The sequence below is a fragment of the Sphaeramia orbicularis genome, chromosome 13, assembly GCF_902148855.1.
Source record: "Sphaeramia orbicularis chromosome 13, fSphaOr1.1, whole genome shotgun sequence".
Lineage (NCBI taxonomy): Eukaryota > Metazoa > Chordata > Actinopteri > Kurtiformes > Apogonidae > Sphaeramia > Sphaeramia orbicularis.
The window spans coordinates 14,272,241-14,285,821 of record NC_043969.1 but is presented as its reverse complement, the minus strand read 5'-3'; the positions used below and the strand labels follow the sequence as shown (position 1 = coordinate 14,285,821).

Sequence of the window (13,581 nt, the reverse complement as noted above, 5' to 3'; positions counted from 1 at the left end):
ATGACATGACGGAAAATACTTGTTGGCAGAATCGAATAGTGGATTAATTTATCCTGTATTCTGTTTAGTCAAGCATTACAGTAGGCTGAGCTTGAAGATACTGCAGACGAATAAAACTCATCATTCACCTATTCATGTTCTTAATTTAATTGTTTCTTCATTTACTCAGACAACCATTCAGGCAGTTCGCCTCAGGCACTACAGCAAACAGAGAGGAAGTAGAACAGGTGGCACAAGATGGAAACACAACACTTCAGATCAATACTTTCTGGGAAGATGACTGCTTTAGCTTTGTTTACTGAACTGTGAGACACTCTGAGAAGAACCTGGCGGAGGAGGAACATTAGCACTGAGTGTTTTTATGTCATGAAATGAAAACATCTGAAATGATTGATTAATTAATGGGTGGAAGTTTGAAGAAGGAATTGGTTAATTAATATGCAACACACAGGACAAACAGTCAAAATTATGCCATATGTTTCTGAGTCACCACAGATAAGAGAGGATGAAACATCAGGGCAATTTTCTCAAACTAATTTTAATATAGTTTTGTTTAATCCGTTTTCATTTCATGAAGCTACATTACAATTTCAATGTCCTTGGCAACAGCACAGGAGGCAATTGGATGATAAGCGTGTCTGAATTTAGATTTTACACAGGGGGACAATTTGCATGTGTATATGAGGAAGAGAGACCATATTGGTGCGAGTGCATGCATGTGCCCAGAAATAAAATCGTAAAATCACAGATAGAACAAGGTCAGAGAGATTAATATAAAATTATTAACAAGGTAGAAACAAGGGCAGAGAGAAAGAGATAGAGGGAGTTGAACAGTACAGTCGGGGTAGGAGGAGGAGGAGGAGGAGGAGGAGGAGGAGGAGGAGGGGGCGGGGACGTGCACAGACTCCAGCCTATCAGACAGAGGAGGGCAGGGCTCGGCAGTAACCGGCAGCAGAGCAGCAGCAGACACAGAAGCAGAAGAAGCAGAGCACGTTAAGGAGGTGGAGATGGGAAGTGGATGCACTGTAGGTAGACAGAGAGATGCAGTGCCACAGTGTGTGTGTCTACGAGGCTATCTATAGCAGAACGCTTCATCCTCAAATCAGGGTTCATCATGTCTTATGGAGCTGTGATGCACAGATTGATTGCAGAAGCAGGGAATGCAGATAGTTCACCTTGAGCCGGACTGAAGTGCCAACACTCTGGACCTTTGGGATTACAACAAAAGGCACATTGATCTCACAAGAAAGAACAGCAGAGATTTAATCAGACCTCAGAAAGTGGCCAAAAGTGGCTCTTAACTTTTGGATTACTGGGCCAGATTTACAACAGAGGTTCTGAATTCAAGGAGAGGAATCAAACAGGTTTGTGATCCAACTTGCCAGCTGTCTCCAAACCACAGAATCTAAACTGTGGCATCCAAAAGTCACACTGGAACCTCGCAAAGCCACAACCAAGCAGGTCCTGCAGCCCAGGAGCCCTGGACTGACCTTGGACCGGCTGTCACCTGAACCCATCCTGCCACCAGCTGAAACATCCAGCAGGATGTCTCAGGCCGGAGGACGGTTCCACAACAAAAAGGCTGGCATTCGGGCTGCGGTCATACTGATTGGACTTCTGCACAAGTCTCGCAAAGCCAAGGAGAAGGAAAGGGAAAAGGAGGAGAGTGAAGGGTGGGTCAAAGTTCTACTGTCTTCTGGTCTGGTGAGGCAGGCATGCTGGGTAGATAGAGTAGGTTTTGTCTGGCAGTCCTCTGCCACAGGGACCAGCAGACAGTCTGCAGTGCAGTGTTCAGCTGAGATTGTGAGGAAAAAACACTTTATTTGCTTGTAATGTCTTTGTTATTCCTGAAGCACGGGACACTTTGTGCTCTATACGGTTCACTGAGTTTGAAGCTTCGGTTTTATTATAGGACCTTTTATAATGGTGTGTGTGTGTGTGTGTGTGTGTGTTGTTGACTGCACTTGTGCATTTATGTGGGTCAGTGAAAATGACAGACAGGGAAGAGGGATAAAGCTGTGAAGTGAAAGAGAAGGTGAACAGAGGTTTGTCTGACTGCTTTTCAAGAGCTAATGAGTAGAAATGTGAGAAAGACAGAAATAAGGGTCTGATTTAGAGAAAGTGGAGCATGGAAAGAAAAGAAAGAATGTGAAGTGCTGAGAGAAAGAGAGAAACGTTGTGAGAATTAAAGAGCAAAGACACAAGACCCAGGTCATTCATTCAACCATTTGTGCACTTTTCTGACCAGTATCTAAAACCACCTGTTGATGTGAGTTATGCAGCTCCCGCAGCTCAGGGGCGGTGTGGACGTACATTTGCATAATCGGCTAAATGAACTAACTGCGGGTTCCATTGGTGAGCAGTGGACTAGAGGAAAAATAAATACCTTACTGCCCATTAACCACCAACGAACCACAGCTGTAAAACAGGTCTTGTATCAGATGTGAAAGCTTTGAAGAAAGCAGCCAACCGGTTTTTCAGTTCAACAAGTCCGATATCTTGGGGACTGCAATATTTCATGGATTTCCTGAGAGCACAATAAATATCAAATTTTCAGATGACTGTTTGCATTTTCTACAGCAGTGGTTCCCAGCCTTTTTTGGCTCATGACCCCATTTTAACATCACAAATTTTTGGTGACCCTAGACATTCAAAATGGAGACTTTTTTTTTTTTTTGCTAAAATTCATTTGTTTTTGATTGTTTAATAGTTTGATAATACTATGTTGCAAATAAATGTTAATTTTAGACAACATTTAGTCTATATAATGTATATTATTATGGACAGAGGCAGAAAAGCCAGGTGTAGATTACTGCACAAAGTGAGAATTTTATTTTCCTTGGTCACGATATGTACAGTCAGTCCAGTTTGGATTTACAAGGCTGACAATTAATACTGAACAAACAATAACTCAAACTATGAATTATGAAAGAGCTGCAGCATCTGAAACCGACCACAATGAACATTTGAAAGGTAAACAGTACCACAGTGCTTCAGTTTCAGCTTCAGAGTTTGTCATGTCTTTTATGGATTGTGATTGTCTCTCAACTCATCATATATTTTTTATTAGGAAGTTGTTTTTTTTTTTATTTTATCAATTACTAGAAATTTCAGGTGACCCCATTTGAATTCCAGGTGACCCGACCCCAAGGTTTAAAAACACTGTTCTGAAACCTCTATAGACCACACACACACACACACACACACACACACACACACACACACACACTATATAGGCAGTTGCATCTGAAAGGGGATTTTCCCTTCACGCTACATTGTGGTCAGATCTTCTTACTGCTAATGCTGCCTTTGAGGAGCGCAGTTAATATGACCCATGGGAATAACCCACCTGGTTACAAATAATGTGTGCATGTGTGTGTGTGTGTGTCTGTGTGTGTTGGCACGGCAGAGATTGTCCTAACCTGTTTTGGCCAGGTACATATTAGCAGCCATGCATATCCAGGTAAGCCAGAATCTGAGCCAAAGCACACTGTGTTTGTCCGTTAACCTCATTGTGTGGTGAGATATACAGAATGATCTGGGCTGGGAGGTCAGGTGTTGTGAACAGCGGATGTGCTGTGCCAAACACATGGCGCTACACTGCTAATGGCTTAGACCAAAATAGGCTGCATATCAAAATAGCCTGTAACTCACTTTGCAAATGCTGATAAGTTTATCTGACGTGTGTTTGCGTTGGTATGTGTATGTGTGTTTGTGGGTAATTTAGTTTTAGACAGGGTAAAATTAACCCCAAGGGCAGGTCTGGGGCAGTTCCCCAGACCTCCTGGTGCCCCTGTAAGATTCAGCCTCATTATTTGACATATGCTTTGTGATGATTTAATTAATTATGTTTTGATTAAAATATACATCCCTAAAACAAACAAAACAGTTTCTAAAGCACCAGTAAAGGGGCTATACATAGCATTTCTAAATTCAATTTTTTTTTAAAATGACCTAAAAATTATCATTAACATGTTTAGCACGCCAAAGACACCAGTGTCCTGGATTGTAGAGATACAGTATGAATTGAATGTGTTCACAGTGATGATCCGCTATATTTATGTGCACTACAGTGAAGAATGAGTCCCTCTGCTAGTCTACTATATATGTAGACAGAGCCTTTGACCAAAGCATCAGAAAGCGACAAGATGGGATAAGATCTGTAAAGAAAAAACTTTTAGAGTAAAACAAAGTGACACAGTAATAAAAGCTAGAAGCAGTATGATTGTTTTTACCACTGGACACAGCTCTAAATGAAAAGAATGTTTTTGATGCTAAAATCACAGCTTTTCTTGTGCACAGGTGAGCATTATGAGGTTTATGAAGGTGTAAAGATATTATATATAAAAACTAGAAAAGCACTCAGAGAGCGCGGACCTCTGCCAAGGCAGATCAGTTATGTACCCCCCCAGATCACCACCAAAATTTTATCATTTGTTCCTTGTGCCAGTATCAACATTTCCTGAAAATTTCATCCAAATCCTTCTGTAACTTTTGGAGTTATCTTGCACAGACAGACAAACAAACAAAAAATCCCCCCGATCACCCCCAAAATTTAATCATTTGTTCCTTGTGCCAGTATCAACATTTCATGAGAATTTCATCCACATCCGTCCATAACTTTTTGAGTCTTCTTGCTAACAGACTAATAGAAAGACAAACAGACAAACCCTGATGAAAACGCCAGAGGTAAAAACAAAACAAGATTAAAAAAAAATAAAACTACTGCAATTATTCTTAAGAAATTTGGCTGAAGAAACTACTTTTTTTTTGTTGTTGCATGAATTAGTGGGCTTGGTGGATGTATGCGATCCAAGAGTGACTTTCATGTTAAGTGTATCAAGGTGCAAGGACCTCTGCTCCAAACTGAAGCCAATGCAGATGTATGGTAAAATTATAATATACCTGACGGCCGCAGTGGATGCTCCAAAAAACCCTAGACTTACACTGAACTTCTCTCTAAAAATGCTGTGTTAACCACTCTAATAAGTGATCTGGAGGTCCATCTTTAATCAAATCTCAGTATAAGCTTTAATATCTGCTGTGCGGGGCTTTGATTGACAGGTCTGAATGTCAGCTCTCTCGCCTGCGAATTGGGCTTTTGGCATATTTAGGTATATTTAATGAAACACTTTTTACTGAGAGACAGCTGGACTGTAGTTGGGGTTAACAAGTTCCAATAATGACACTGTGAAATGACTTTATTGCGCAGAGATTTATAAAGTTTATCATTTTACCAAGTCGGTAAACTGAAACAAAACTAATGGGTCACATCGCAGTTCTTCAATCCATTAATTATATACAGTCCACAGAGTATGCATATGGTCTAAATCTACTGTTGACTGTTTCAATTCAGTTTCAGTGAGTTAATAAATAGCAAACCTGGAGTACTCCCACCTCTCCTAAGTGATTTGTTTCTATGGCTCTGGGTAAAAAATGCACTTAAGAGCAACAGTGGACATATTCCCTGAATGCTGGGTCAGCTCACTTTTAGGTTTTAGCTCAGAAAAAAACATACATACATATATACACTTGAGATTTTTTTTGTCCCTTTTATATGCTTTCACATACTGGCCATGTATGTTAGAAAATTGATTGTGTCATTTCCTTCATGTCACAATCGCATCTATACGCACAGAAAAGCCAAGGGCAGTTCTTTATCATTGTCCTACTGTCATTTTTTTCTGTCACCTGATGATCCAGACACAAATGATGACAATTTTCAGGTTATTTTTTTTTTCCCCTGACTGATTGTTGTTCCATGCATGATTGCTCTCCTTTCAGGTTTTCTCAACTGTATTGTAGTAGCTTATTTCCTTGAAGCAGCTTGGACACTAACAATGAATACACAAAGAGGTGAATTTTAGCCAAACCTCTACAGCCCCTTAATAATAGAACAGCCTTTGTATTGGCTTGAATGTAGTGTTTTTTTAAATCCCTAGTGTTTGCATAGATTTTGTAATATAGTTCTGTCTTTACGTTTGCGGTTTTCTGTGCCACAGATACATCCAAATGCAAACATAGAGTACAGGCATGCAGTCATCTGTGTTTTCCCTTTCACTGTGTTATCTCTGTGCCATAATGTATATTTGCCCTCCATTAAGTTGAACAGCACGAGGCCTGCTGTTTGCATCTGAATGTTTATATTACCCTTTACACATTAATGTCCTCCACAGCTCATTTATCTCCAGATTTGTGAGTGTGTGTTTGTGTGTGACATGCATCTTGTGTTTGAGTAGCTTAGCAAGTATGGATTGTGTTCAGACTGTGTCGTAAAAGCTGCTTATTACAAGTGCCAGTTTAATAATGATTATATTTTCTTCTTGGTTTGTAGGGCTTTTTTACAATGAAAAGCAGCAGAGGGGGGGAAGTGTGTGTGAATGTGTGTTTTAGACCTAATTCGTAATCACAGCATGGGGGTTTCTGTTCATACGGATCACCCTTGAAGATTAATGGTCTTTAATAACCTGCCGATATCTAACATCTCTAGGAAACTAAACTAGCATTTTCAGTACCGGGTAAGAGGTACGTCTCAGTGATTACTGAAGGACTGGACAAGAGGAGTTAAAGAAAAAGGATTAGGATTTTTTAAATGCATATTGAAGGTCTAAAACTCGGCTGTACATTCACCTGAGATAATCTGCAGCACCTGACGTTCATTATGAAAACAACTGCGGAATGTGTCTGCTTCTGTTTGCTGAAAGGCCTGAAAGGATAATGTTGCCAGTGCATTAAGGGCTGAAAATAAATTGGCACTGCAGCAGTTTAATTTATTATTACACAATAAATAGTCCATGTTTAGGAAGATGCATATTGTATTGTGGCCATGCACCGCTCTTCATATAGGAGGAAATAAATGAGGTTATGTTGAGCTGTGAAAATCTTGAATTCAGTTCATCTTCAATTCAGATTCTTCAGGGGCTTTTGTAGATTATGCATTACAAATTCTCTTGTAAATCTACAATGTGTGTAGTCTATTATATATCTTTACCACCATACTGGAAGGTCTCAGAGCATCTGTCTGTGTATTTGCATGGCTCTGAGAAATTGAGATGTTTTTAACTAGCCAATTTGGTACCTACAGGGTGGGGAAGCAAAATTTACAATGAACATTTAGTTGTTTTTTCTCAGCAGGCACTACGTCAATTGTTTTGAAACCAAACATATATTGATGTCATAATCATACCTAACACTATTATCCATACCTTTTCAGAAACTTTTGCCCATATGAGTAATCAGGAAAGCAAACGTCAAAGAGTGTGTGATTTGCTGAATGCACTCGTCACACCAAAGGAGATTTCAAAAATAGTTGGAGTGTCCATAAAGACTGTTTATAATGGAAAGAAGAGAATGACTATGAGCAAAACTATTACGAGAAAGTCTGGAAGATACTATTAAAGAAGAATGGGAGAAGTTGTCACCCGAATATTTGAGGAACACTTGCGCAAGTTTCAGGAAGCGTGTGAAGGCAGTTATTGAGAAAGAAGGAGGACACATAGAATAAAAACATTTTCTATTATGTAAATGTTCTTGTGGCAAATAAATTCTCATGACTTTCAATAAACTAATTGGTCATACACTGTCTTTCAATCCCTGCCTCAAAATATTGTAAATTTTGCTTCCCCACCCTGTACAGTCGAGAAATAGTCTCATTTCAACATTAAATATCTTTTTTCTTTAAAATTACCATTTTTAAAGTCAGGAGGGACTGATTTAATTCATGTTGCTAAGTAGTTGACAGGGGGAGGGACAGGAAGCAGCCTTGCACATCAGGAGACAATGGGCGTGATCAGCATTGTCCTCTGGTGGTCCAACACAGGAGTTTGGCACACTTACGTATATTTGGTTAAGGAAGAGACTAGCAAAAATGACAAGTTGATAGGACCAATATTTTAGGAGATATTAGTCATTTTGGAATACAGTAGCCTTACAATCACGTTGCTATGCCCATGACGGTTGACGGAAAGCACAGTACCATACTGCATGACAGTTAAAAACAGGAACCACGCATTTACTAATTTCAGTCCCTAGATATCGGTATTAATACATTAATTGTCGTTTAAATTTTAAAGAATGAGTTACCAAACAATTTTTATGTCAGTACTTCCAAAATAACATCTTTTCCCAAACGTCAGCTCTCCCCAGCATAAAAACTACCACATCTACAAGCTGTGGATCCCCACCAAGGTTATTATCATTAAAACTAAAGAAATGACGAAAACTAGAATTGTAAAAACACTTTCGGTAACTGAAATAAATAAAAACTATTATTAAAAGAAAAAAAACGATAACTAACTAAAACTGTATTGTGTGCTTATAAAACTACTAAAACGTATAAAAATTATAGATAAAATTCCCTTCGTTTTTGTTTTTGTCAATGTTGGATTGATATGACATCGATTTATTTCACTTCAGCAATTTTAGCTAATGTAGTTTACATTCGTCTTCTGGTCCCCACTTTACCTGGAAACATGGAGACTAAAGTTGGGAGAAAGCAGAGTCCTGTCTAAGATTTATGTGAATACGACGGCGAAGGAGGTAAAAGATACGACAAAACTATAATTAATACTAAAACTAAACTAAAACTAAGCATCTAGAAGAAAACCAAAACTAATAAAAACTAGCAAACTTGCTCAAAAAATGAATTAAAACTAACTGAATTAGAGAAAAAAGAGTCAAAACTAACTAAAACTAAACTATAATGAAAAATCCAAAACTGTTATAATCTTGATCCCCACTGGTCAACGTGCTAGTATTATATATTTTGTTGATGTGTGCACTTAGATTATATCAAACATATATAATGTAAATATATGTCACTAGAGTTGCATTTTCACTGATGGTACCAGTACATCTTCATGTTACTACTTAGTATGAATATAAAGTTTAAAGGTTAACTCACTCTATCTTACCTGTTATAAAATTCAGTCCTTGAATTTTTCTTAGTGTTAGTATTAGCGATTAACATTAGCACAAAAGACACATAAGGAGCAGCGATCAGCCCTCGAAGGCACTTGGGGACCAGCTCCAGATCCTCATGAGCACTGTGGTCAAGGACGTTAACTGGAGAATTAACCTATATGTACCTGTGTTTAATGATGAAGTAAACAGACAAACTCCAGTCCGACTGAGAATGGGCAGCCTGTTGTAGTCGCTCCTGTCTTTTTCTCAATAATTACCCTGTGGGATTAATAAAGTATTCTGATTCTGTGTGTGACAATGCCGTCATATAGGACAAGTAGCCAAACCATTACATCAGACACACAACATTTTTCATTTACTCGCGTAAGTATGGCAGCTCATAGGTCAACCCTTCAGTCAAAAGGAGATGTACATGTGTTTCTGAGTGTAGTGGCAGAAGCTGAAGTGCTGGGTTAAGGTTGAGAGTGAGGTCACAGTATGTTTATGTTGAATTGCTATGGCAACTAGTGATGCTGAGGTGGTGCTGGTATCAAAACTTAAGTCTGTTTACCACTACATGTTATCTGAACATCTTATTTTATCTGAATTAGAACCATTGTAAACTCCTTTTGCGCTTTTAATTTGTATTTAATTTGTTTCATGGGATTGTATTAGGTTTATTTTTGCTATTCAACAGCCTTTTAATGAGAATTCATACTAAAGACAAATTGTCAAAATACAGGTCATGGTTTGTGTTTTATCATGTGGTAACACCAGTGATAAATTGGCTTAAATGGGACATGGGACAGAGAAAACTATAAAACAGGGCTCGTGGCTTTAAAAATACTGTTAATTTATCAAATCGCTCATTCAACAAAGAAAGCGACAAAGTCGTTAACTGAGTCTAGACAGGCCGTTTACATTTCAGTATTTGTGGAGTCTTAGCCATACAGTCACTAACCTGAACCTGAACCAACCGCGACAAACCAGAACCACTAAAATCAGCACCACAGCAGACTGTCTACATCAGGGGTGTCAAACTCATTTTGGTTCAGGGGCCATATTTAGCCCATTTTGATCTCAAGCGGGCCAGACCAGTAAAATAATGACTTAATAACCTATAAATAATGACAAATCCAAGTGTTTCTTTATTATTTATACATGTACATTACACACAATGTTACATAAACATTTGGCAACAGGCAGAATATTGTTAACATTTTGGAGTTTGGAACTAAAATTTGAACAATTTCTACAATAAACTCTTACACAACCACAATCACAGTGGAACCATAAATGCACAAAACATTTATTAACAGGCAGAATATTGTTAAAATTGCACATTTTGGGTTGTTCATTTTTGTTTTTATTTTTTTATTTATTGGCGTTTTATTGTGAAAGAATAGTTTTTGTAAATGTAAATATTTTCACTGTGTCATGCTATTTTTTTCACTTAGATTTTTTCCACATAATTTTTCACAAAGAAAAATTGTAGTTGTCATTATTTATGGGTTATTGTGTTGTTATTTTTACTTGAGATCACATTGGTCTATATGTGGAACCTGAACCAGAATGATTTTGACAACCTTGACTGTTCAGGGTAAGTTTTGCACTTTCATCCTGCAGGCCGGAATGGAACCTTTGGCAGGCCAGATTTGGCCCCCGGGCCACATGTTTGACACCTGTGGTCTACATGATGGTATCCATGGCACTGACAGGAATAGGTAATTTGGAACAATGCTTAAAACCACAAGTATTCTGACATGGTAGAATGAATGAGCTGGGTCTAAAGTTAACATACACAATCTAAACTTGCATTAACTTCTTAACCCTTTCATGCATAGTGGTCACTACAGTGGACAGTTATTCTCCAGCTGTTCTCTTGTATATTCAAGGACTTTTTTTTTTGTTTTAGTTCCATATTAGCCAGCACAGTGGACATTTATGCATCATCCCATACACTGTAATTCATACCATTACTGTAACTTTGCTGTTCTTGATAAACCTGATCTGCACTAACATGTTTTAGTGTAAATCAAGCCATTGTTATTGTTGTTAGACTGTCATTAACATTAATTTTTTGGGTTATTTTTTGCATATAATCTCCATAAAGTGAGTAATAACTAGTATGTTAAAATGTGACAAAACATCAGATTAACAATATTTTAAAAAATTTTTCATAGTTTTCATACAGTATATCAGTAAATACATGTTTCATTGCTTCAAAAATTAAACACATGGTGTACAGCTGAGTAGACATTTTTGCAACTCCATGAAAAATAGGTTCACAAAAAACAGTTTCAATCGCATAATTTTTTTTCATGCCTAAAGAGGAATAAAAAGACTAAGGGAAAAAAATCTTAATTAGGGTTTGCATAATTCATGCATGAAAGAGTTAAATTTAAGTACAATATGTCCCCTTAAATGCAATATGTTTCAGCCAAGGAGCCAGTCATGTCAGATCTATCACCACAGTGACTACATTGTTATTAACTGTGGAGAAATCAAGCTGGTGGACCACTACCATTGTTGAGAATGCCCCCTATTCTTAACAAATATGCAGCATCCTGCATTTCTGAGGAAATGGACTGTATTTTTTTTGTTAAAAAAAAAAAAAAGACAGCTTTATTCACTGTTATTTGATGTGGAAATCTTTACACAGCCAAAAAGAAGGAGAAGCTCTGTTTGTATATCAAGATTTAATGGTTGTTATGAGTCAGACCCATGAGTCAGAGTTCATGCTCTCACCTTCAGAGAGTCTGCAAAAGAAAAGCCCTGAGGGTTTTTTCCCCCTTTTTTATGTTTTGTTTTTCATTGTTGACCATCAATAACCTGGACATCCAATACTTTATGCGATATTCATTTGCCCTTGTAACCTCTGCTCACACCGTAACATATGTGCTTTGTTTCTATCTCGAAGCTGACATGGGGCTGTGTTCCCATCCTACGTCATAGGAGTTTTAATCATTTGTTCTCGTCTGGCAGCTTTCTGTGATTGTCTCAGCTGTCTGATTTGCTTTAATATGTTTTTAGGCCCTGTCTGCATATCAAATTTCCCTTTGGACTCGATAGATTGATTTGAATTGACAGTTATGCCGGGTTCTCAACAGTTATGGTCCCTTAAGAGAAAATCTCATCAAACACTACTTATTATTATGAATTACGTATCTGTTTGAGAGTCCTTCAAGTGGGGATGTTCTTAAGGGGCAGAACACAACAGCAAGGATGCCTGTAAACAAATTGAACTGTTTCCCTGTGCTTATCAGAACAATAATTGTAAAGCTGAAACCCTCTCTTTACTGAATAGACTGGTTATGGATTTGGCTCTATCTCTATAGCCCCTTTTACACAGCACTTCTATTACGGGAATATTTTGCCTTTAGTCTGGAATGACGTCTGTGCAAATGAACTGGTGGGATCATTTGGTCCCACCTTTGTTGCGGTTCTGTAACTCCTCTGGAGGTAGTAACAGAGCCGTGATAAAGGTGGATTCATGATTCCGGAACACTATGTTAAAGGAACATCTCTTGTTCTGCAACCAAGGTGTGACGTTTTGATGACGTATTGCGTGTGCGACCCTCATGCTGGGGTGATTTATAAATGAGCATGGGCCGTGCACAGTAAACAAACATATCAACATGACCAGAAAAATATCAAACTGGGGAGACGGCGAGAGCCACGAGCTGTTGTAACTTCAGGCGGAGGACACTATGCTAATATTTGTACAACAGTGAAATACTGGACTCTAGAGAGGTTGGCAACACCGCTATGCTCAGGGTATTTCTGACATGCAAGTTATATGTCACACTATAGCTGCACTACGTCACCGCCCCTTTGATTCCGGAATGCAGGTCCACTGTGTAAAAGTCCAGCCTGTCTCATCTCTGTTTCTTCTGGAAATCGATCAATGGTAAAAAAAAAAAAAAAAAAAAACGGCAGGATCACCATCTTACCTTTTTCCGAGATCTCTGTAAAAGTGGGTTAAGTTTATGCAATCCAGTCTGGCTCATTGAGTCTTTTTTTTTTTTTTTTTTAACTCGTCTTGTCCAGCATCCTAACTGCAGAATCGTAGTCTGGTTGCCTTTTGCTGCTGAACAAATCTGCTTTGGCAAGGGAAACTTCATGAAGTATATGAAGCTCCCCTTGATATTCTACTGTCTTTATTATGAGTTTTGTTGAACCACATTTCAATGCCGGACCTGACATGGGGGGGGCAAGAAAGAAGAAGGTGGCGAAGACCCTCACAAGAAAATATCAATGATACAAACAGTAACAACCATGGTGATAATTATAATGGTGACAATAACTACAACCAGAACTGAGTAAAACTGGGCAGAAGAGAGAGAAGACAAAAAAAATCCCAAAAACAAATAGATAAACAAAACTACTATAAAATAGAATAAAATAAAATAGAATACATAAGACCTATTAAATGATGAATATAAGAAAAGAAAGCTTGAGCAGAATATCATACACAATGTCCGACCAAATAATACCAGTAACAAATCCACACATCATTGAATCTTTGAGGCGACTACATCCTGCACTGACTATGTGCTGGATTAGACGTGTGGCTGGTTACATCTAAAAACCACCAAGAATAACCTGTCTGTCTTCCAGATAGAGGGAACTGACCTTCACTCAGACATGAACACATCACACATTCAATGACGTAGATTT

General features: G+C 38.3%; 1 protein-coding gene across 1 annotated transcript in view; it reads left to right on the top strand.

The window, feature by feature from the left end:
- The first annotated feature begins 988 nt into the window (after positions 1-988).
- Positions 989-13,581, top strand: part of rap1gap2a (RAP1 GTPase activating protein 2a) — an 85,110-nt gene continuing 72,517 nt past the window's right edge. Inside the window, 1 exon segment of the mRNA XM_030152066.1 lies at positions 989-1,673. Coding sequence (XP_030007926.1) covers positions 1,546-1,673 — 128 coding nt within the window. The 5' untranslated portion in view covers positions 989-1,545.